The sequence below is a fragment of the Thermobia domestica genome, unplaced genomic scaffold, assembly GCF_964235325.1.
Source record: "Thermobia domestica unplaced genomic scaffold, izTheDome1.hap1.1 HAP1_SCAFFOLD_1127, whole genome shotgun sequence".
Classification (NCBI taxonomy): Eukaryota; Metazoa; Arthropoda; class Insecta; order Zygentoma; family Lepismatidae; genus Thermobia; species Thermobia domestica.
This window is the reverse complement of record NW_027656837.1, coordinates 26,382-50,869: the sequence shown is the minus strand read 5'-3', so window position 1 is coordinate 50,869 and position 24,488 is coordinate 26,382. Positions and strand designations below refer to the sequence as shown.

Sequence of the window (24,488 nt, the reverse complement as noted above, 5' to 3'; positions counted from 1 at the left end):
ATATCGTTTCACTAGGTTAGAAGTATATAAGTAACCAAACTCTAGACATTTTGTTTATGAAGACTATACTTTTACCATGTAAGAACAATAGACAAAATTCATATATCTGAACGCACAGTCATATAAGCAAGAATAGTACTCACCCTGCTAATGACAACAAAACATTGCTGATCCATTTCGAATTATGCTTTTTGTTTTTCTTATTCTTTTTCTTCATACTGTTATCAATAGTAAGCCCAAATATGTGAAAAACTAAAAATTCTAATCAAGAAGCCACACCGGACATCGATATAACAGCTTCCAGTTAATTATACGCCATGCAATAATGGGCTTAACTCTAATAAGCAAACTGTTATTCCCCATTTTACGAATTACTTGATTATTTGAAGAAAAAAAACGACGGTGGAGAAAGAATCATCGAACGATCTTTTTCACAGATTTTTTTTTTTTTTTTTTTTTTTTTTTTAATATATATATAGATGCAAAAGATACTGGCCTTGTTTTCTGTTCCCTGTTAGCGTTGAATTCTCGCTGGCGTCAACATTGTCAAAACATAGGTTAGTGGATGGAGATTAACTACCTAGGGATAAATATATATGCTGACATATTTGCAGTACACACTTTCACAGTACACAAATGTTAAATCATTGTGTTTCTTTTGTATATATGCGGGAGTCAGACGGCTTTCATCAGCATAGTAATATTTTTTTTTTTTTTTTTTTTTGTGCTGTATGGTTGTTATTAAAACTGAGTAAAAAAAAAATATTTTCTGAAAGAAAAAAGGGAACAATTTGCATGTAATTTTTCAGGAATCAGTAGACTTGGATGAAATGGATAAAGAAGAAATGGAAGAAGTGAATAACGCTTTTTCAAAAGCATTTCAAATGCATAAGGAATCGAAGCAATCTCGAAAGAAGGAACGAGAACAGCGTTCTATGGCGCATATGGATTTCAGGGTGAGGTATGTAAATAAATTCTCTGTAATGCTGTTATAGTAACCCTTTAATTTATGTAATACACGACTTAAGTTAATTCGTTGTTATATAAGATGTCTCGAAAATTAAAACTACTAGCGCATATGGATAAAGAAATCTCGAAAAACTATTAGTAGCATCTATGCATGTGTTTGCGTCCTTGACATCCATTGATAAATTGGGTGTTGTGGGAATAAATCGACAAACTTCACATACGTGTTCAAGATCTCAATACAAGAAAGAAAAAAAAAAAAAAGTTTATCAGCGACTTTGGTCGGAAACGCGTAATTACGAATGAGTTCAATTTAAGTTAATCAGTAGAATTGGTCATAAGGTTGTTTGTTCACACTATTTAATTTGTACAGCACATCGTTGCGAAGTGATAAACAGTCATTGTAATGCTTTCTTGTTCTAACAGAGAGCCCTACAGTCAGTGTTGGGTAAGTTACTTGTAAAAATGTAATGCGTTACAAGTTACTTTACTTTCTCTTAAAATGTAACGCGTTACTTGCCTCAAAAAAGTAACTGTTACTTTTAGGTCTGAAACTTTGAATATGTAGAAAAAATCTTATTACTTCAGTTTTCCGTACTGCTATTACTACCGCTATTATTATTATTATTATTATTATTATTATTGCACTTTCTGAATCGATTTATGTAAATGCAAGAACAAATTTTTACTTGACAACTATATCAACATTTTGATGTAATGTAACATTGACTAAAATGCCATACTGCGTTACTCGTAGGGATGGGCACGAGTGAATTCGAGCAAGTTTTCTTTGAAACTCGATTCGACTAGAAACAGACATCTTTGAGCTCGACCCGAGAACTCGGCTTGAAAAATTTCCTCCAACTCGACTCGACTCGAGTCAAATCTGGTGTATAGTTTCGAGTACTCTCTTCAAGTATCTTACATAGACAATATAATAATCAATGGTACTACTACTACTACAACTTCTTCTTCTTCTATTATTATTATTATTATTATTATTATTATTATTATTATTATTATTATTATTATAACAACACTGTGTATAAACATGAAAGATAGGCGGTTTATGTATGAATACTAAAAAAGTAGTTGATTGCCAACCTCGGTAGTCGTGAAGTCTAGGAGTAAAGGACATTGTTCACGAGCTTCTGAATTTGGGTTGAGGGTCTAGGTTGAGTATTCGGGCTCGAGCCAAACGTTGTTAAAAGTTATAGGGCACTGGCTAAATATCTTCAAAACTGCTCGGCCCGGGTTTGGAATTGTCAACGACTCGAGCAGATCGGCTCACAGCTCATTCACTATCGACTCAAACCGAGAAGTGAGCTGAGCCAACAACTCACCCAACCGAATCTGCTAGAGTCCTTCGCTCAGTTGAGTCGAACCGAGCAGATGGCTTATCCCAACCAAGCCAGTTCGAGCCGATGGTTCACCCCAAGCGAGCCGGCTCGAGCCATCGGTTTAGTTAAGCCGAGCCGAGCTAAGCTTGTTATAAAAAATCTCTTGTAGTCTTGCTATCGAGACGAGACGAGATGCGAGCAGTGTCCCCTCTCGTGAGCAACACTAAAAGTATTCCATATTACTGCTTAGCTTACATTTCTCATGGCTTTCGCTTTCCAGTGTAATCAGCCTATGATTTCAAAACGAGCGAGCCACTTATCAAACTCGACTCGACTCGAAACTCGACGCCAAAAACAGTGAATCGGTTCGGAACTCGACTCGAGAATATTACTTTTGACTCGACTCGAAAGTCAACTTGGATTCGAGTCGAGTTTTAGCTTGACTCGTGCCCATCCCTGTGCGTTAGAAAAATGGTTGCTTGTTATTATTCTGCTAAACTAATTATATAATAATAACAATGTTGCTATGTAAAATTAAAAGAACAGAATATAGAGAAACATTACACTACAACTGACGAAATGAGAACACATGAACTGGGGGTGAATCAAAATTGCCAATAACTCTAAAATCGATACATGCTCTTTAAAGCTAGTTGTTCCAAACTCTATAATCAACGGGACTTTAGGATATGCAAATTGATCTAAAAGAACCCTAATATTACATACTATCAACATTACATCAATAAAGTAGGCCTGGTCATCAGAACACCCTTTATTCATATTAAACCCTTACTGAATGTCGTTCATTATGGCACCCTAATTGTTGATAAATATTTCCCGCCGAGGCACCACTTTACTTTTAAATTCTGTTCAGCAGTGGCGTACTTACGATTTTGTTTCGATGGGGCTTTGCCTGAAAATGTGAAAATTCTGCAAGATATTTTATATACTTTACTATAGTGGGGGGGGGGGGGTTAAGCCCGGAAGTCCCACTCCTAAATACGCCACTGCTATTCACCATCATCTTCAGCTTTTAAGAAAAAGTATTCTTTCAAATGTTCGAACGATAAAATATTTTCGTTCTCCATCTTTATAAAAACAACACCATTCAAAGTAAAATAGACTACCAGTACCATTGCACTCGTAGTTCACTAACTGAATGTATTGATTTGGAGCTGTCAAAATCTAAGACAAAATCTTCCAGGTGCTTGCAATCAGTACACGTGATTTCCCTGAGGCTTTCCTCATCTTCCAAAAGCAGCAAGTGGCACTATATTTTGTTATGTAAATAAACAAATCAAATTGTATCTATGAATGTATTTGCAAGCCTACCAACGTAAAGTTCGTAAGGCTAAACGGGAAAATGCACATCGAGATTTCCCGTTACGCCTTGCATTAAGATGAAAAGTGATAACAGGTTTTACATGCTAATTTCATTGCTAGAGGTCATAAGGTGAAACGGGAAAAGGCGAACAGTGCAGGAATTGTCGGTCACTGACATTGTTCATGCTCCATTGTTCCATTCTGAGAAATTCACTTACAGGAAAGAAACATTTGTTTCCGAAAAAAATATACATATATTGTAGTTACTCATCCGAAATGTAACGAGGAAAAGTAATGCAAACTAGTTACGTTACTTAAAAATTTGTAACGCGTTACCGTTACAATTACTTTGGAAAAAATGTAACGCGTTACTAGGAAACGTTACTTAAAAAGTAACGCGTTACTTGCGTTACGTTACTTCCCAAGACTGCCTACAGTAAATGTACAATGCGAAGTTTTTCGGTTGTTTTTTCTTTGTGTAACTACCCTAAAACCTGTTCCACTAGTTACCTTAAATTGACCTTATCTCCGTATTAGGTGTTTCAGACTTAAGTCTTAGTTGAACTTTCTTTTCTTGAATTTCGGTCCTCAACACATATGCGAAGTTTGTCGGTTTGTTCCCGGATGCTGTTGCATGATGCTTCATTTATAGATTATCACTGTGTAAATAATTTATTTACATACATATAATATTAATAATAATACATAGCTTCTGTATTCACACTTGGTTGATCATATATGTCCAAATTATGTAAAGTTTTACTTAACAACAGTTATATTGTCGTGATAGGTATCATATAGGTGATCGTATGGAATATATATATATATATCAGAAATTGACATGTATAATGTTCCTTTTTAATGAATTTTTATCCAATATTTCTAGTACCTTTCACGGTCACTTTTTTGGAACTAAGGTGTAAAAATATCCTCTATACTGTTATTCGTATATTTACGTTATAACGAAACAGTATATATAGTACAGTATATACAGTTACATACGAACTCCTAATATTATAGTAGTTAATATACTAACTCCAAGGGTCACATATACTATATTTTTTTATTAATATATAGTTCTGTGATCGGCATTCCATATGTCTTTCAACCATCCGTAAGATGGAAGACATACAACAGAATTTAAATTTACGGAGGGTTGAAAAGCTTACGGAACGCAAAAGATCATAACAGCATAGAGTATGTTTTAAGCCTTAGTCCCGAAGAAGAGTGCCCGGGTGACATACTGGAAATATCTGCTAAAAATTTATTAAAAAGCAACATTATACAGGTTAGTTTCTTTAATTGTTACCTGACAGCAATACAAAAGTTGTTTCATTATTATTATTATTATTATTATTATTATTATTATTATTATTATTATTATATTATTATTATTATTATTATTATTATTATTATTATTATTATTTTCAGCGTTTTCTATGCAATGTACATATGAACTTAATATCGTGCTAAATTTCTTTTTGGGGGGCGCGGTGACTCAGTGGTAGAGCGTTCACCTCCGGTGCTTGGGGTCCCTGGTTCGATCCCAGCTCGCGCCAAGTGAACTTTGTGGTGGACAAACACCGTGTGTGTGGATTTCGTCGGGGTTCTCCAGTTTCGTCCCACTTTCTTCATTCCACCATTTTATTTATTTCTCGTCATCACCGTCTCCTTTATCCTAGCCGGCAAAACCATGGGACGTAAAGCTCAAAGATTTCATTTCTTACACGACGCGGAAATCGACAATATGCAACATGACTTTTTGTCTTCTTTTGATGTCATGAATAACCTTCCAGAGTTTGCACTCCTTTCAGGTTCACCCTGTGTGGTCTGTGCCAAATCATGTACCTTTTCCTACTGGAGGAATCAAGTAATTTCGTCACTTCCCAAAAAGAAAAGTAAAAGATCTCAGAAGTCTCATCTTCAGTTTCAACATAGTGGGTGCTAGGCGAATTAAAACATAGGCCAGTTTATAGTTCACACCTTTTTCATGCAATACATGTCCTCACCTTTCATACTTTTAATCTATTTATTCTTTAAAGTTCCTTGTTTTTATATAATAGCCAACACAGTATAAAATCATTGTAAGTTCCATGTGTAGCCCCTTGCTTTGCACGCACCGGAAACGAGTGTTACTGAAAGTACTGGCGTAAGTATGTCATGCTTAATTCATCCATTGTACAAGATAATCAAAAAAGTTCTGGCCGTGTTTGATGTGCTATTAATCATGTGCTCACAGAGAGGAAACGAAATGACGCATGTACCTGCCTAGCGATCGGGAGTTAATCTTCAATATACTTTCAGTAATACAGGCACATTGCTCACATACACCAGTCATAGCTTGTCTAATGTCGAAGAGAAATGTAGATATCATAATAGCTTGTTCGCGTGTATTGGGAGTATGACTCTAAAGTAGGTCTGTCAGCTGCCGCATCAAGTCGCCGCATATGGCAGGCATTTGGGGAGAATGCCATAAACGAACGCATCGCCAGGCATTGGTTCCAGATATTCCATTCGGGAGATTTGAATCTTTTGAATGAACCACGCAGTGGACGACCACCCTGAAAGCAACCACCAAGGAGGACAGTTGTCTAACGTGTGTTGAACTTCCAGAAAGGTTCCATGTTTCCACTGAAACAGCCAGACTGCGCCTGCATGAGATAGGGAAGTCATACAAGTTCAGCAAGTGGGTACTTTATACATTGTCGGCAGCCAGCAAGGAACAACGAGTGACACTCTGTTTGTCCTTACTTGTTTGGCACTTGAACACACCCATTCTTTAGAGCTTGCTCACTGTTGACGAAGCCTCTATGACACTCCCAAACGTAGCAGACATTGGTTGTGTGACCCTATTCCTCACACCACAAGATCACCTCTGCACTCACGAAAAGTTACACTCTCTGCATAATGGAATTGTGAGCAAGTGGTGCATTACGAGCTCCTTCCTCCTGATCAGTTCATCACTGCTGACCTCTGCCGTCAGTAGGTGCAAAATGTGCCCGGGAGACTCTTCAGCAACTTGGCTAGCAGACACAGTGCTATGCACTGTATTCACCGGACCTTGCGCCAACAGACTACCATCTATTTCACTCCCTTGACAACCACCTCTGTGGAGATCCTTCTCAAATGAGGGATACCTGTGGAACGCACTCATGGATTTCTTTGCGTCCATGACAGCCAAGTTTTATAATCAGGGTAGTGTGCAGCTGCAGGAACGTTGGCAAATGGTGTTGGATGCTGAGAGAGATTACTTTGAAACCTAAAGGTACGTTCCATTCACTGTATTGCTTTTTGTCATTGCTCTAGAACGGAAAGAACTATTTTGGTTACCTTGTACTTACGTTGCAGACATAAATACTTGGTAAGTCAGAATTTGGTTCTACATTTAAAATGGTTCAAAATCATCATGTCACTGTAAATAGCTGAAAGTACTGAACAATTCACAACTATTTCATTAATAAATTAATTCGTACGTGTGCTTTTCTGTATCCCGTTTCCTATTTGCTGAAGTATTCATATTAAACGTCTAATTTTCTTCACTGCTAGCATCATTGTCAAGTCATGGGTGGGTTTAGTGGGAGTAGCATGATGTGAAGTATTGTGTCGATCCGATTTAAATGTCCGTAGCACCATTTATAACGAAACATACCGTGCACTGTATTGTCTATAATATTAATTTCCAGACAACCTATCCTCACTAAACCAATTTTTCATATTTATATCGTGACAGTAGTAGTCAGGGAAAATTCGACATGATATATGGACAGACGAGCTACTTGTACAATGTCACAAATTCCATAGATGTTGAGAAATTAAGACTTGGGTGACCAGTCAGTCAAGAGACAATGGTTGAACAGAGTGGTGTGAAAATGCACCATGGAAAACAGAATTGGGCTTGATTTTCCATTTCGAGTTGAAACTAGGTCATTCTGCACATTAAGTGGGAAAAACATGAATAATGCATTTGAACCAAGAGTAGTGAAATAGTGGCAACATTGAAAAATGAATCTTACAGCCAACTAGCAATAGCATGCAATAGCATGTTCTAATGAGCTTCTCGGGAACGCTGTGTAAGCGACCTTTTGGAAAAGTGTGCAACTGCAAACGAGTTAGATATGTAACGTATCACGTATCGCCGGCTCCGCTTAATCGATAAGGTGAAAAGGACCCATGGGCACCCATAAATTGATGCAAGTCATTAACAATTGGCATTTAGAACTGTCATGTTTTCTAAGTATCTAGAACAATCGTGAGGTTTCCTGCATCTGATTGTCACTTCTGATGAAAAGTAGATCTCCTACGACAATCGTAAATGGTCAGGATAGTGGTTGGTTTTTGATCAACATCCAGGACAGTTTTTAAAACTACTTTTTCACTCGCAGATGGTAAGACTAATATAATGGTGGGGTGGTCCATCAGGTCTTTCTTCGGCAGGGTGAAACCACCACTACGGCAGGATGAACTGCATGAAATACATCTCAAATACCCAACAATGGTCAACAGACATTGCCATGTTGCACAAGAGTGCACGTCCAAGTTTCACTCAAAGAGTGGTGCAGGCAGTAGTTGAAGTATGAAATCTTTCCGTGTCCATCATATTCTTGTGACCATTCTCCCAGCATCTCGATCTCGATCACTTTTTCGGCAAAGAATTTCCCTGATGACCAGGTGATGCGGCGACCGGTTAAGGACATTCCCTCGCAGGTACCAGACCTTTTTCAACAAGGAATTGAATTGTAAAATAAGTGTTTTATACGTGTGTGCCTGCACCGGAAATCTCTTTGACTACGAGTTATTGTAGGTTTTTTCTTTCTTTTCTTTTTGCAAGTGGTACATCATTCGATATTTTAGTCGCAACATGAATACATAAATAGTAGCTTAATACGTGCAAGTTTTCACAGAATATTGATAAACATATACAATATGGTTAAAACCCGCTCTGGAAGACTGTAAATATATCTGTATATATCAATATCAGATATCGGTTGGTGCTTGCAGATAACCTTTTGAATAATAAACATAATCTTGGAATACGGAAAATACAAATTTTAGATTAAAGCAAAATATAGATACACATATAAAGAAAAAATAGCGTAAGCTTAGAAGAAAAAAAAAGCCTTTGGGAAAAGCTTTTGCCCTCTCCACCTGCCCCATATATCCTCCACTTTTGTGTAGTTATTGTTTGTATTATTAACTTCCATCCACTATATCCCACTGAACCCATTTTTCATACTTATATCTTGACAATAGTAGTCAGGGAAAATTCAAGTATGATTTTTGGAACAGACCAGCAACAAAAGATACATAATAGCAATTCAGCCTTCTAGATTAATATATAAGACAGCTCTTCAATCATTTTAGGTTATTAACATTAGTTCATTCAATAGCTGTAGCTACAAATTCGATTGTGTTCTGTAATAAGAGGCTTCTAATATTTAGTGTTTTGTTACTGGTTCATAGAGGAACAAATTGAGGAATATATCTACGATTTTATATATATATATATATATATATCGTAGGTCTCATTTGGAAAAACTGCTAGAGCAAGTGAAGAAATTTTCATCAATGAATGATGCATTAATGTCTGACCGGACTGAATTGCTGAATGAAGGGACAAATCAGAATGATATTTGTAAGTAAAGATTCATAATAATATATATTTGTAATTTATGTTTATTTGGAATGTCTGTTCTGGGCATTGGAAAAAAGCAAATGCATGTACCTTTAAACTGCCTGTGCTTTCATCCATGAAATACCAACTTGACCAGAGCAAAGCATTGCACATAATCAAAACTAATCTGTATTTTGTTCCTGCAGCTTAATCCCATTTCTCTGGTGCTTGGGGCTCCTGGTTCGATCCCAGCTCGCGCCAAGTGAACTTTATGGTGGACAAACACCGTGTGCGTGGGTTTCCTCGGGTTCTCCCGTTTCCTCCCACTTTCTTCATTCCACCATTTCATTCATTTCTCATCATCACCGTCTCCTTTAGCCTAGCCGGCATAACCGTGAGACGTAAAACTTAAAGATTTCATTCCATTTTTTTAAAATCCCATTTAGCTAGATATAAAAATGTTAAAGAATGGATCAGGCAACAATTTTTTCGAACTGCGATGATAGGGATGCATATTCTTGTCTTATTTCACACGTCCACAGATTCACTTGTGAAATATGTATAAAATAGATAAGAGTTGACGATTCTTTTGAAGAGTGAACGTAATCGAGATAATATAAAACAGAACATCATATAGTTTGAAAGCAATGAAAAAGATTCCAAAATTTTTAATCAGTCCTTTTGATCTGAAAGAAACTGCCACACTACGATTGACGTTATGGTATTGCACATTTCGTATTGAGTAAATGATTGGTTAAAATTTAATTTGGACGTCAGCAGCAGAGCTATTTGCTTCCATCATGAATGTTTCGGATTTGTATCGATAGCAAAGATATTGTATAAAAATCATTAAATAAACACTAATCGAGGGGGAAAAATTTACTATGCCTATATTTATCTATCTATATATTCAGGGTAGTACGGAATTAAACCGAAAAAGGTTAGGAAGTGATGCCTGGCACCAAAACAAGATCTAAAAAGTTCCAAACAACATTGGTCCAAATCCGCTTAATTTAATAGACGTTAGGCACGTGCAAAATTCCCGGGAGAGAAATTCAGAGCGTAGGTCCTAATTGAACTATTAACAACAGCCAAACACCATTTAGAGGAAATCTTAACCTTGTTAGAAGTATGGACCAAGGGATGTAAAGAAGTATCTGCTATATTCTAACTTAATGATGACTCGAAATGCTGTTGGATATCAGAACTACAACACAGGCAACATAAAGTTGTCGGCTCGTCGATATCTCCAATACAGGATGGCGTAGAAATGTAATATTTAATGTGTGGCTAAGGGTGCGGTGGCTCAGTGGTAGATGTTCACCTCCGGTACTTGGGGTCCCTGGATCGATCCCAGCTCGCGCCGTGGGGACTTTTTGGTGGACAAACACCGTGCTCGTGGGTTTTCTCGGGGTTCTCCCGTTTCCTCCCACTTTGTTCATTTCACTCATCTCTCATCATCACCGTCTCTAGCCTAACCGTCATAAACGTGGGATGTAAATCTTAAAGATTTCATTTAATGTGTGGCTGCATAAGAACAAAGAGTAAGAAAAGGAAGAATTAAATTGAGGAGCTGGAGTGGAAACAAAACTATTGAACGTTGTATGGAGACAGATGTGGATGGTTTATCAGTTACTGTATGTGCGTAATGAGAAGTCGTGTGACGTAACCAGCTTCCTCTGCTGCTCTGCTAATAACTCAAATACGCCATTGTGTTTAAACAATCTAAATGTACGTAGAATGAGTAATTTTCGGTGTTAGATCTTTGATACAGTATGAACAATATCAAGAGCTGGAAGGTAGTGTATGTAGAGGATGTCATACATTTCTTAAGTCATTAGAAAGTAATACATCAAGAAGTGATCATCCTGGAGTGCATTTATCATTCCAATGTACAATATATATTAATAATGCGCACGTTTGCGAAAAATTTTTAAAGTAGCCTCCGTTGACTTGATCACATTACTCGTATTGACAGACCATGGATTGTCAAGCAGAGTCAGAAACAATATGAGTGTCTTGCATGTGTCCTGCTGCAGTAAGGATGCTGTCCACTGGAGACTCTTCAGCAAGTCTAATGGTCGCAAATGTAGTGAAAAAGGCCACAAAACTGGTCCCATCTACCGTCTCGGAAATCGCTGATGCAAATACGCACACAATCACAAAAGTGCGAGCGCTCTATAGTGATATAGGTACATTTGTAGTCATGTGGCCAGTGATGCATCGTCTAGCAACTGTAGCAAAACGCCAATGAGATAGGTGTAGCAGTAGTTTCAGCCATTTAACCGCAAAGGTAACAGGTAGAGTCCAGTCAGAATGTTGCTAATAATACCTGCCCACACATTTACCTGGAATCTTCGCTGATATGTTGCAGAATGTAGCATAGATGTTAGTGTCACTCCATACATGCATATTATAAGTATTAGACACTCCGTCACACGTGAGTCATGGTTACTCGATAAGCAATACTAACAATGGAAAAGTAAGTTGCATTTGACAGAGCTCAAAGTACTTTTGTATAAATTGTAGGCGTAGTGGAAAATTGACAGGATTGATGCTTTGCTAATATTATATATGAAATGAATGGAGCTGCTTTTTGTGACACGACTTCTTAGATTATAGGAAATTGTGTGGAAAGAAGTTGAGATATTTAATTCTGCGTGTACTAACACTTGTTCGTTGAATTCCGGCATTCTCACTGTGCGTTCTCAATCCTATCCAAGTAATCACCGAAGTATTACACAGTCGTTGATAAGTAACAGCAAACTTGATGGGGTGCGTGGCGATTTGGATACCGTTGCTGGTTTAGGAGCTGTTCTTGTCACTCGTAGTTTTGTGCGCCATACAAACATACCAAGTCAGCTAGCTCTCTTGAAGTGATTCTCTCCATTGTGCGCAACATGTTATTGTACTGAACCCATACTCAAAAATACAGTCAGTCAGTCTGTGAATACAGGCGACAAAAGCGTACACCCCTTAGTGGTACCAAATTTGTCAGGGCAAACTCAGAGAGCTAGAATAAAATACATTTTGATTTCTTCCTTGATTGTTCAATACGACCAATCAGAAAACTTCATCTTCATGTACTTCTTTTAACTTGAAAAAGTATGGTCGTACCATCTCGAACCATTTGTCTCTTTATAGTCTGAAATAAATAGCACTGTTTCTTAGTTTTATCTCACCCTCTAAAATCCTATCGATAAAATAACTTGATTTGTCAAAATCTCACAAAACGTAAGATATTAGCTATTTGTAAAATATAGTAAGTAATTATGCTTTAATTTTGTTACTTCAAAGAGTAGAACCAGTTAACTTTTCCTCATTTTGTTTGTGGTACAACATTGTGTCAATGCGTTTTCTCGGGATTCTCCTCTTTCCTCCCACGTTCTCATTCCACTGTCTTTCATGATCTTTTTCTTCCGTTAATCATTCTCTTTCTTTAGCCTAAAGGACATAAGAAAGGCTATGTCATCACATTCTTTGGTCTCATTTTTCTGGTATTTAGGTTTACCGGTAAGAGTGCGTTTTTGCTTATACAAGTTGTCTTCCGATGTATTTTGGAGGCCGCATTAATACTATTCTATTTCAACTTGGAACTTACTGCTAAGTTAAATTTGCCTCTGTATGTTGTATATACGTATAAAGTGTTTAACTGAATATTCTGCTATAAACGTGAGCTTTCAGTTTCGTGGAAATCTTGTCAGAGCACCGTTTATTATGTATTTCAAACATCGTTCAGCCAAAAAGAATATGAAAAAATAATTTTTCACACATGTATAAAGCTGTGATATTGCTTCTTTCTTGTCACAGGCACGACTATTGTTGGCAAGTGAATGAATAGATCATTCACTTTGCACACATATGCTACAAATTCAGAATATTTGGCGGTGCAGTCCAAACGGATTTATATTGAACGGATTTATATTCCCTTCATTTTCCTCTGGAGAGCATTACATCGTAACAAATGTCGAAGAGTTCATGTTGCAAAGTGTAAAAATGGTTTAATGAAAAAATCCTAATCTAATCCTACTGCTTGCGTCTTTCCTGACTAAAATTCATAGATGCGGGCTATCTTTTCTATGCTGCTATTTAGAACGAGTAGAAATGGGTGGATGAGAATTGAGTATTACACGTGTTCCTTGGCACTTAAGAGTATTGACTGCACGTATTGTCGTAAGTGAAAGGGATAAAACAGTTAATCAAGGGTGTGTTATTTCCGTGCATTCATATGCGTTAAACTGTAAAACATGCAACATGTTGTACTTATCACATTTATGTTTTGTTTCACAAATCACGATTAATTGCAGTCTATTCTGTAGCCGAGTGTTTAGGATATTGCCATGTATGTATTTTTCCCGGTTAGTCTACAGAAGAGAGCTACGGGACTCAAAACTGCAATAGCTCTCCATAGTATTGTAAAATTGATATTTTTTTAAAACTATTGTTTAAAAGATCTCTTTCAGAACCTTTGTCTTCTGTTTGTGCTAGGTTATTTGTTTATTTATGTTGTGTATAGTCAGAAACAATATTAAGTATAGGTTGGAGGTATAGGAAATGATAGTTCCAACCTATACTTAGTGTGGTTTCTGACTGTATAAGATACACTTGAAGGCCCCGTTGGAAATATTAACAATGAAAGATACAAAGGAAGTTCTGGAAAAGTCAAGTCCTTTCTATTGAAGGTAGCATTTCGGTATTCGCCTGGTGAAACTGAAAAACCTGGAAAAGCCTGTAAGTATGGCCGGCTGCAACCTCGCGATTGTAAAGCGAGCATGATAACCGTTTCCTGTCTTTACATCAAAAGGTACCAGGAATGAGCTCTCATTTATTTTATTTTTTTCAATATGGCTGTACATATTAAAATACTGGTACATGCTCCCATTGAAATCCTATAAGTATCATCAGATTCAAGTTGTGAATGTCAATTGTCAAGTATAACTCATATTTCCGCATTGTAATAACTTCTTGCGAAAACTTAAGTTGTTCCTGTAATTTACTTCACTCTCTAAAAGTTTTAAATATGTATACCATATTGTCTTGCATTTTATCAAATTTAAGTTCCTATATATAACTTGCATTCTGTAATACAGCAAAATGAGTCTTTAGTTTTAAGTGTGACACATATCTGAACTACTTTTCCGTGAATATTTTGTAAATGTAATGTTATTTTCATGATAGCTGAGATCTTCATCAAAATGAAAGAAGAAATAACGGACACTAGTACATCCCTTATCAAGTGCGTTCTTGAGCTCAAAAAAGAGTACCAAGAAGAACAAAAAGATAAGCCTGATAAAAAGGAGGAGGAAAGGAGTAAAGGAGATATTTCTCCTGTTGTACAATTTTATAAAATTGCTCTCACAAACTTCTTCCAAAAGAGGTAAGTTAACTAGGTAAGGTAGCTGTTAAGTGGGTCGAAAGGAAATAAACATGATTTTTCACGGTTTTCGCTTACTGTGGCTCTCGGTCCTTCTTTCCAGTGCTAACGATCTTGGAGGGTCAGATTCAGGAGGTCTTGTTTCTCCCATCGATAGTATCTTGTTGCTATATTTTTCGATTTGAATAAGACATGATACGACCTGGGATCCGAAATCTTAAAATAAATTTCTCCGAACTCTTAGTTGGATTTGTGAACTTGCGCACAGCACTTGGAATTCTAGTCGTGTAGTTCCTTTGATAAAAATGAAATCTTTGAATTTTACGTCCCACGCCTATGCCGGTTAGGCTAAAGGAGACGGTGATGATGAGAGATGAATAAAATGGTGGAATGAAGAAAGTGGGAGGAAACGGGAGAACCCCGAGAAAACCCACGTACATGGTGTTTGTCCACCACAAAGTTCACTTGACGGGAGCAGGATTTGAACCCGGGACCCCAAGCACCAGAGGTAAACGCTCTAGCACTGAGCCACCGCCCCCCCCCCCCCCCCCTGTAGTTCCTTTGAACTAGTCCTGTTGCTAGACTTTATGTAGAAATAAACCACTGTTAGCTTTCCGTCGTGAAAGACTCGATCTGAATATGACACTTAAATGAACTGTCCCGCTGTCCATCATACAAGCGTTTCACTGCGTAAAGACTGCCTTTACGAGCGCGCCCACGGTAGGACCGATTCTATCGTGGCTATTGATTCCACCATGGCGTGACCATCGGCCACATTATGTATAGGGACCGCAGTGGCTCAGTTTTAGAGCGTTCACCTCTGGTGCATGGGGTCCTGGGTTCGATCCTAGTTCGCGCCAAGTGAGCTTTCCCGTGAGCACCCAAGGGAACACCATGTGCGTGGGTTTTCTCGGGGTTCTTCCATTTCCTCTCACTTTCTTCATTTCACCATTTTATTCATTTCTCATCATCACCGTCTCCTTTAGCCTAGCCGGCATAAACATGGGACGTAAAAATTAAAGATTTCATTTCATTTCATTTCCATTCTGTGTATAGCAGAAAGACAAGCAAAATTCCGAATATTACTTGAGCAGGTTTCCGACTTGTGTTCTTTACCTACGCTTCCAAAGCTAATACTACCGTGGACTTTTCAGAGTTTAATCTGCTTTGAGTGTTCAGTATTTCTTCTAAATTAACAGCAATCAAACTCACCCTCGACCGTACAGTTTAACTTTGGGTGCGTGGTCTACTTGTTTGTATCGATTCGCAAACTCATGTCTACTAAGCATGCTCTTGTGCAAGAATTTCAAGGCATAGATAAGAAATTGGGAGTTTAGTGTGAAAATGGATGGGTAATAACCAGAGGTAATCATATACATTGACATATCGCTTGTTAATACAAATATCTTAAGTTATCGAGTTTTTACAGTATACAAATTTTAATACAATGGTTCTACGTTAGGGATTGATGATAATGGTGGAAGCATCAGTGATTATCATTAGTGTCCATGTGAAAGTTTAATTTTAATTCCTGCGTTCGACTAAAAAGTATCTCAAATACTTGTCTTTCTATAAACGATTAATTGTTTTTCATAACTTTGACTTGTATTTTGTAGCCTGTTTAGGAAAACTTACAGACAAAATCATGTGGTGGTGTTTACAAGTGGTGCTCTTCGCACGCTTTTATATTGGACATACTCCTTTCCCCAGGGCTCGACTAACCGGGAAGTCTCCGTGGGCGTCAGTCTTATAATAAATCTTTGTGTAGATGGACGTCTGTCTTTGTGAAGGAAAGATTATAATCGTAATCTTGAGCTACTGTTGTTGCTGGGCACATGCTATGACCTATATATACATAGTTTTGACTATAATTATATATTTTGGGACTTAACTTTTTATAAACTTTAAAATACGAGGGAAATAATTATAACCCGTAGGAAGACTAAGATCAGTGATACCTCTACAGTTTTTCTATAATTTTCTCTACAATATATGTATGATTCATTTGATATCACGAATGTTGACAATTTCATATCAGATAATCCACAAGATATGTAACATATTAATAAGCACCCAGTGATGTGTGGAATAGTATTACGTATCTTATGTACATTCAACTCTTAAATATTTAGTAACTCGAATTAAATACTTTGGAAACCCACTATAGCTCTTGACTGATAATCTAGTTGTCTTTTCACACACAAAAATAATTATCATAACTGCCTTTTACTTGCACTTACTGCTTTATATACCTAGTCTGGCCACAAATACTGTTAATTACGTTCTAGAAACTGCAACACTGTCCGTTGTGAGGAGAATGAACGAACCTGGGGGTAAAATGTACTACACATTGTGAGTGCTGCTATAGAAACAGAGACTCAGCCCATACAGCACAATGGAATGGGGTGATTACGAAAACCGAGTAGCAGTGAAAGCGCTACAAAGAGACTGAAAGCCAATGAATAACATTTTCAACACTTTAAAAACAAAATCAGTTGCATGTTTGTGAACCACACAGTCCAGTGAGTCTTTGATACTTGGCTCATTCAGGATCGTCCGAGAGAAAACTTCCCACGAAACGCAAGGACTTCAAAAGCTGTCATAATAATGACGACACATGTAAGGAGAAATACCGTACGGAAACGGGCAGTGATGGCTCATGATATGAACATCTCTAAGCGAACGATGTCCAGACTACTCAGAAACGATCTTGGTCTTCGAGCTTACCGATGGTCAATGGAACACTTTCTGATGTCGTATCTAAAGTCGCAAAAGGCAGCGTAAATGAGAACGCCTGCTTCAGCGGTTCGCGAACAATGGACATAGACATTCCTTTCACCGATGAAAAGCTGCTTATCGTGAAAAACAGCTTCAATCGCCAGAGTGATAAGATATATTATCTCATCATTTCGGGAAGCCAGGACAAGGTTCCGAAAACCCATAGAGGCCATCATCCCGCGGCAATCATTTTGTGTGAAGAGTGAACTATGCTGGCATCACACGTCTTAATTTTTGTTAGAAAATCGTGAAAACCTTTGCTCAGGTGTGCCAAAACAGTGTACTGCAGCGTGTAGTGAATGACTTGACCACCACCCTGCTCACAACACCTCAGTAGACTTTCCAGCAAGATTCTCTTCTGCCCACAAGGCGAAATCAGTCTAAGTGAAGCTGGGGCATAATGTGCCTGACTTCATATCCATTAATGGTTGGCCCTCTAGCAGCCCTAACCTTAATTTCCTGGATTACGAATTGAGGGTGTTGCATGCGAGAAGAGCCACTTACAAAGTTAACAGTTTGAAGCATTGCTTATTGGTTGCTGTGACATTTGCTGTGGAAAGGATGCGTGTCACAATAGACGAGAGACCCGCCAGACTCCGAGTCTGTGTACGTGCTAATGCGGACATCTTAAAATATGTTTAGTGCAAACTGTAGTTAAATAATGTATGCATCACTTTCTTTTTATACGTATCGTGTTAATACTGTATTGTTACCGTGTTAATACTTCCACTGTATTGTTGGTTTTCACTTTTCCTTTGTAACAGAATTTATGGCCAAACTAGATAATTCTACATTTTCAATGATGATGAAATAGAGAGGAATATGTTATCTTAATATGTTATCCGTTACATACGGAGCGATACTTGTACTATCATATCGCGCGTTGTTTAACGGTGTTGAGTACATTTCAACTTTCCCAGTTTTAGAGACTCACTGTGTAAGAATAAAGATCAGCAGAGACATCTAGTAACAGGTGTAAGAACTCGGTGTCAACACTGAGGTCTACGTAAAGAGGTCAGCTGTTTACAACAGTATTAGATAACTATGCAAAAAAAAAGAAGAAAATCAAGATATTATTAAGATTCCTCAAGAATTAGTGTATATATGAAACTCAGATATATTTGGCGAGTACAAATCACAAATCCCACAATAATAATATCAATCTGTAATTTTCAAGAAACGTTATAAATGTTCGTACGTAGTTTATACTCATCAACTCTTATTTGCGATTTTCCGTAGTAAGCTTGGGCAATGTTACTGAGATGCAATAACAATAATGCGCATGTATTTTAAGGTATCGTGAACTGAGCTTTGTATGCATAATTAATTCCAAAGGTCACTTTCAAAAGAGGATCTTGAAAATTTCTATACGCAAAACTTGATAAATGAGCAATTTTAATTTCAGATGCATTGTTGCAGCTGAGAACTTGTATGGGTTGTAGAGAATACGAAACAGGGCTATTATCAGATTTCTCCCCATAGAACTTCCAGTACATAAAGGGTAAAAAGTAGAACTGTGAAAATATCGGTAATCCACATTGACCATGATATGACCCAGGGACTTCCTGAAACCATCACTAATCGAAAGCAACAGATCAGTCAGTTTCAATCCTGCTTTTCATATTCATAGTGTAGAGCAGTGGTGTCCAATTATAATGTGCCTGAGGGCCATAACCGTCTTTACTAGTAAAGTGGAGGGCCGCAGCTGGTAATAATAATAATAATAATAATAATAATAATAATAATAATAATAATAATAATAATAATAATAATAATAATAATAATAATAATTATTATTATTATTATTATTATTATTATTATTATTATTATTATTATTATTATTATTATTATATTACGCTAGAAAAGAAAAATCTAAAGAACGTATTTTAAATATTATATACATATTCAATTCAATGTGAGAAATGAAGGTTACTAGCAGCGTTTACAAGGGCCGGGATATCTACATTCATTCCTGTCGTTGTGAGCCGCAGGAGATGTGAAAGAGAAAAAAGTCCAAGGCAGCTTCTGAAGCGATTCTTCACAATTTTCATAGTGGAAAATGCACTTTCACAAATAAGTACTTTCAAACACTGACACTCTTTCCCGACCAAGCTCCAAGATTTTAGAAAAGGTGTTGCCGTGGATTCTAAATGAAAATACAATCAGTAATAAGAATCGTAAATCGTGAAAGCTTTGTGGGCCGTGCAAAATGCTTTGGCGGGCCGCCCGCATGCGGCCCGCGGGCCGCCATTTGGACAGCACTGGTGTAGAGCATTTACCTCTGTTGCATGGGGCCCTTAATTCGATTCCAGATCGTGCCAAGTGGGCTTTGTGATGGACAAATACCATGTGCGTGGACAGATACCAGGGTGTCATTTTGGGTGAGTAGGTAGGACAATTGCCCTCCCTTGAGTTTGAGAGGTCCATAGTTTTCAATCGATTGTATATTAATATAGTAATAAAATACATGCAGTTCGTATGTCGGTGTATCATCTTGCTCACCCAACAAAATATGAAATGATGCTGCTGTTTTTCCATTTCCTCTCACTTTCTTCATTCTACCATTTCATTCATTGCCATCGTCACCGTCTCCTTTAGCATACAAAGCATAACTGTCAAATATTTCCCATAAACCTATTCCCCATGTGAAGAACGGCCATTTCAGCTAATATATATATATGCGCTCAACACTTATAGCCATACGACTTGTATACTATATATTTGAACACACACAACATGAATATCTGGTGAGCAATGACTACTGTTTACCCTCGGACATTAGGTCCCTCGTCACTTCTGCGCATGACAGAAGTAGAAGAGTCCATTACAAAAAATGGGTATGTGTATGTACGGACAACAAGTGTTCGTTTTCTCCTCTGGGAGTGAGAGAAAGAAGGTTGGAAGTTTAAACATAGTTGCCAACCTATTAAAAATTGGTCCCAGGTCAGCAATACATTCTGGTCAGGTGATGATGTCACGCAGTGAACAGGCGCGCGCATTTTAAATGCAGCCTAGCATTGTGTTTTAGGGGCTTCGACATTTGGTTGATCGCGCCAGCAACCCGCGGGAGAACTTCAGTTATTGTCTTTCTCTACAGTACACATACGCTTGTGCTTCTTTTTCTTACTTGTTTCATGGTTATGCTTGCGTGAGCGTGTGTGTGTACGCGCGTCGTTTTGTTATTTTATTATGATGGAGCCAATACCGTCAACTAATGAAGGCAAAGTATTGTGCTTATCCCCTCCTCCAAATTTTGAATTTCTCTTTTTTCATCTTGCACCGTAGATCCCCAGTCATGTCCTACGGACAATAATAATCGGTAATCTGGCTTTCAGTGCTGTAGGCCCACTTTGATTTCATTCTCTTATGATCATTTAAAAAATCTTATCAGGTATAGATTTGCTGCGCCGGGTTGGTAACATTGCAAACAATACCTTTACCGCCGACCCGCGCCTTCAAACAGCGCCTTCCTTTTCTTTTTCTTTTTCTTTTTCTTTTACAGTCCATTCCTATCAAGATAGACTCTCCTTGGCACTCGGCCAACTAGAGGTCTCAGCCGAATGGGTAAACAGTATGTTTGGAGATCGGACAAAGTCGTCTGTAGGGACTTCTGGGAAATTCATTATGAATAAAAAATTTCATTTAATAGGAAAAGGAGTGCTGGTCTCAACAAACGTACTTTTTGTCTCGACTGTCGTCTCGTTTTTGATACAAGACAAGAAATTTCTCGTTTCGTGGGCAGTATTAGAAAACATATATATGCTGTATATATTTCAACATTTCTGAAACAAATCATAATAGCGTAAACCAAATTGTTGTTTACCATCCACATGTTTTAATCACTTTGTATTCAATTGGATTGTTGCTTCAAAATATATATTTTCCCGAAAAAACAAAATTGCTTTTCTGCTGTCTACACTAACATTTCCAGAAAATAATATATAATACTAATATAATGATAATCAGGACTAAAAACATAAATTGGTCCCACTGACAGAATTAAAAAGGTACCAAAGTACTAGAAGAATTTCCTTTGCTCGGGAAAACTAAGATTTGTGGATAATATTTCAAAGATAAACATACAAAAGTTTTGTGATTTCACAATACTTGTTCGGGGGCACTATGGCTCAGTGATGTCGGTGGCAATAGCCCAGTGATCTCGGACGTTCAGCTTCGAATCATCAGGTGCAATCTTAGTATTCCTGTTTATCACTTTCCTAAGTGCATTGGTTATAGTAAGAATTCCGAGTAAACCAGGTTAACAGTATTAAGATAATGCAAAAAAAAAAAAAAAAAAAAAAGTGTTTATAAGTATTATATTTAAAGTAGTTAATAATAAATTTAGTTTATCAGGAGATTAGAATATACTGCCATTTCATTGAAAACATTTACAATTGTATTTTTGAGTTACTTTATAGAGTTACAGGCAGTGTTTTTATCATATCTTCTTAAAATATGGATAATAAATAACTTTTTTCTTTTCGTGCTGGTGGTGTAGACATGGAATCCAATATAAGGATTTAAAAAATTTTGATTAATTATTGCTAATTGTAAGTTTAATGTTCTTATACTTCCAACAAGCTAACTAACTCCAAACCACCATGTTTAAGGATATTTCTGTACGTAAAGCGTTGTCATGTACTTAATATACAATGTTATAACTAATTTGGTTTTTTAAATTTTGCTTTCAATAGGGACTGCCTTCTGCCTTTCCAATTCTTTGAGCCAGTCTTTAGTATGGACTGGGATGGTGTTACATTCTTGGCTCCGATGTTGATTGAGTTTACATTTGATCCAAAGGTGATACCATTTCGTCGTGCTGAAGGTTTGGAGTTACTTATAAAAATGTACAAAAACAGATACATTGTGCACAAAAGAGACGCTATATCTTGTCAGCTAGAAGCGGAACTAACTAAACATTTGGTTCAGGTAAGTTTGTTTTTACAATGACTTCAATATTTAATTTTCACTAATCATCAGCAGAGTAGGACAATAATTGAATAACAGAGAAATCTAGGCGCTGGAGGGGCGGAGACTCGAATCCCGATCTTCCGCGTGCTGGGAGATTTCTCTACTAGTAGTTTACCAGAAGAGCAGAATCAGAGAAATATTTCTTTAGTCACAAGTGGATGAATAATCATTCGGTAAACACCAAATTGAAGTTTTGTTTCTGTTTATAATTACAGTATGCGGCAAAACAAACAGTATGAAGTCACATCGTTGACATCTATTTATTTATTTGTTGTACAACATATTGAAACATAAGAAATGTAGTCAAATGGATGTCAAGTAAATGTTACTGTGTTCAAAATGTTGACCATTAGGTCGCAACAGTGCCGGACTGGCCAAGTTGAGTTCAAGTGCCGGACTGCCGGATTGGCACCGGGGGGGGGGGGGGGAAGGGGTCTTAAAGAGCCCCCATATATATATATATATATATATATATATATATATATATATATATATATAGATAGATAGATAGATAGATAGATAGATAGATAGATAGATATACAGGGTGTCCATAAAGTCCGTTGTCACCTCCCGTGTATTGTCGAAATGACTGCGAATATGAGAAAACGCAAAAACACGGCCATCATTATTTTAAGGGGCGTGAGTTTTGAGCTTTAAAATGTTCACTCCAGACCCCCGATGTAGGGGATACGTGGGATCAACTCGAAAATTTTAAATGGCAAAGGGGGTCCAGTAATATATTGTTGGAAAGATCTCGACAAGAGAAATATTTTGCCGCAAGTTTCAAGTCCCTATGATGACCCATCGAAAATGACGGGGTTCACATTTCGTGTCCATAAAGTCCTTTGCCACTTGCCACCCCGTGTATCTGGGAAACGACTGCGAATATGAGAAAACGCAGAAACATGGCCATTATTTTTTCAAGGGACTTGAATTTTGAACTATAAAAGGTCCACTCTTTCACACCTCCCCCCATATAGGGGTACGTAGGGTCAACTTGAAAATTTTAAATGGCAAAAGGGGTCGAGTAATATATCGTTGGAAAGGTCTTGACAAGAGAAATATTTTTCTGATAGTTTCAAGTCCCTATGTTGACCCCATCCAAAATGGTGGGTTTTCACATTTTGTGTCCATAAGGTCTGTTACCACCCCATGTATCTTCGAAACTACTAAGAATATGATAAGGCGCAAAACCACTCCATCATTATTTTCAGGGGCTTGAACTTTGAGTTATAAAATTTCCACCCCAGACACCTCCAGATAGGAGTACGAGTAGTCGTGTTTTTGTATGGGCACGAGGAGTCGTGTTTTTGCATTTTATCATATTGTCGGGGTGGTAACGGACTTTATAAACACGAAATGTGAACCCCCCGCCATTTTGGATGAAATCAACATAGGTACTTGAAACTTTCAGCGAAATATTTATTTTGTCAAGTCCTTTCAAATGACATATTACTCGACTCCCTTTGCCATTTGAAATTTTAAAATTGACCCCAGTACAACTGTATGGGGGTGTTTGGGGTTGACCTTTTATAGCTCAAAATTCAAGCCCCTTAAAATAATGATGGACGTGTTTTTGCGTTTTCTCATATTCGCAGTCGATTCGAAGATACGCAGGGTGGCAACGGACTTTATGGACACTCTGTATATATATATATATATATATATATATATATATATATACACAGGGTGGGCCATTTTAATCAATCCACGGAAATATCTAAAAAATGATAAAACATAGAAGAAATGTTTGAAGTACACGTTATATATTGCTAAGGGGGAAAACCAATTCCGCCGAAAGTACCCCTCTCCGCCCCCTGTAAATGGGGATAACGGGGGGTAACTCTGAAATGTCAAATGGGAACATGGGTCGAGTAATACCTCGTTCGAAAAGTCTTGGAAAACTAAGTAACGCTGTTCCAAAAGATGTTACATATGGAGCACCAGTTTCAAAATAGCCGCCATGATATAGTTCGGAAACTCCAGTACCCGTACTATGAAAACCATGGAAGGTAAATGAATGGAACAAAATTGAAATACGTAAATATCATAAGGCATATCGAATGGTGTGATCCCAGCGGCCTCCCTGAAGGGGTCTTGTGGGCTAACTTCAAAATTTCAATGT

At 37.5% G+C, this 24,488-nt stretch overlaps 1 protein-coding gene across 2 annotated transcripts in view; it reads left to right on the top strand.

The window, feature by feature from the left end:
• The first annotated feature begins 810 nt into the window (after positions 1-810).
• Positions 811-24,488, top strand: part of LOC145677623 (uncharacterized) — a 45,367-nt gene continuing 21,689 nt past the window's right edge. Inside the window, exons 1-4 of one of the 2 annotated variants that reach the window (XM_081748073.1) lie at positions 811-961; positions 9,149-9,261; positions 14,419-14,617; positions 22,087-22,321. In XM_081748073.1, coding sequence (XP_081604199.1) covers positions 831-961; positions 9,149-9,261; positions 14,419-14,617; positions 22,087-22,321 — 678 coding nt within the window. In that variant the 5' untranslated portion in view covers positions 811-830. Of the gene's footprint in view, positions 962-6,782; positions 6,895-9,148; positions 9,262-14,418; positions 14,618-22,086; positions 22,322-24,488 lie in introns of those variants that run through there. The other variant, XM_081748074.1, reaches the window with a different exon arrangement.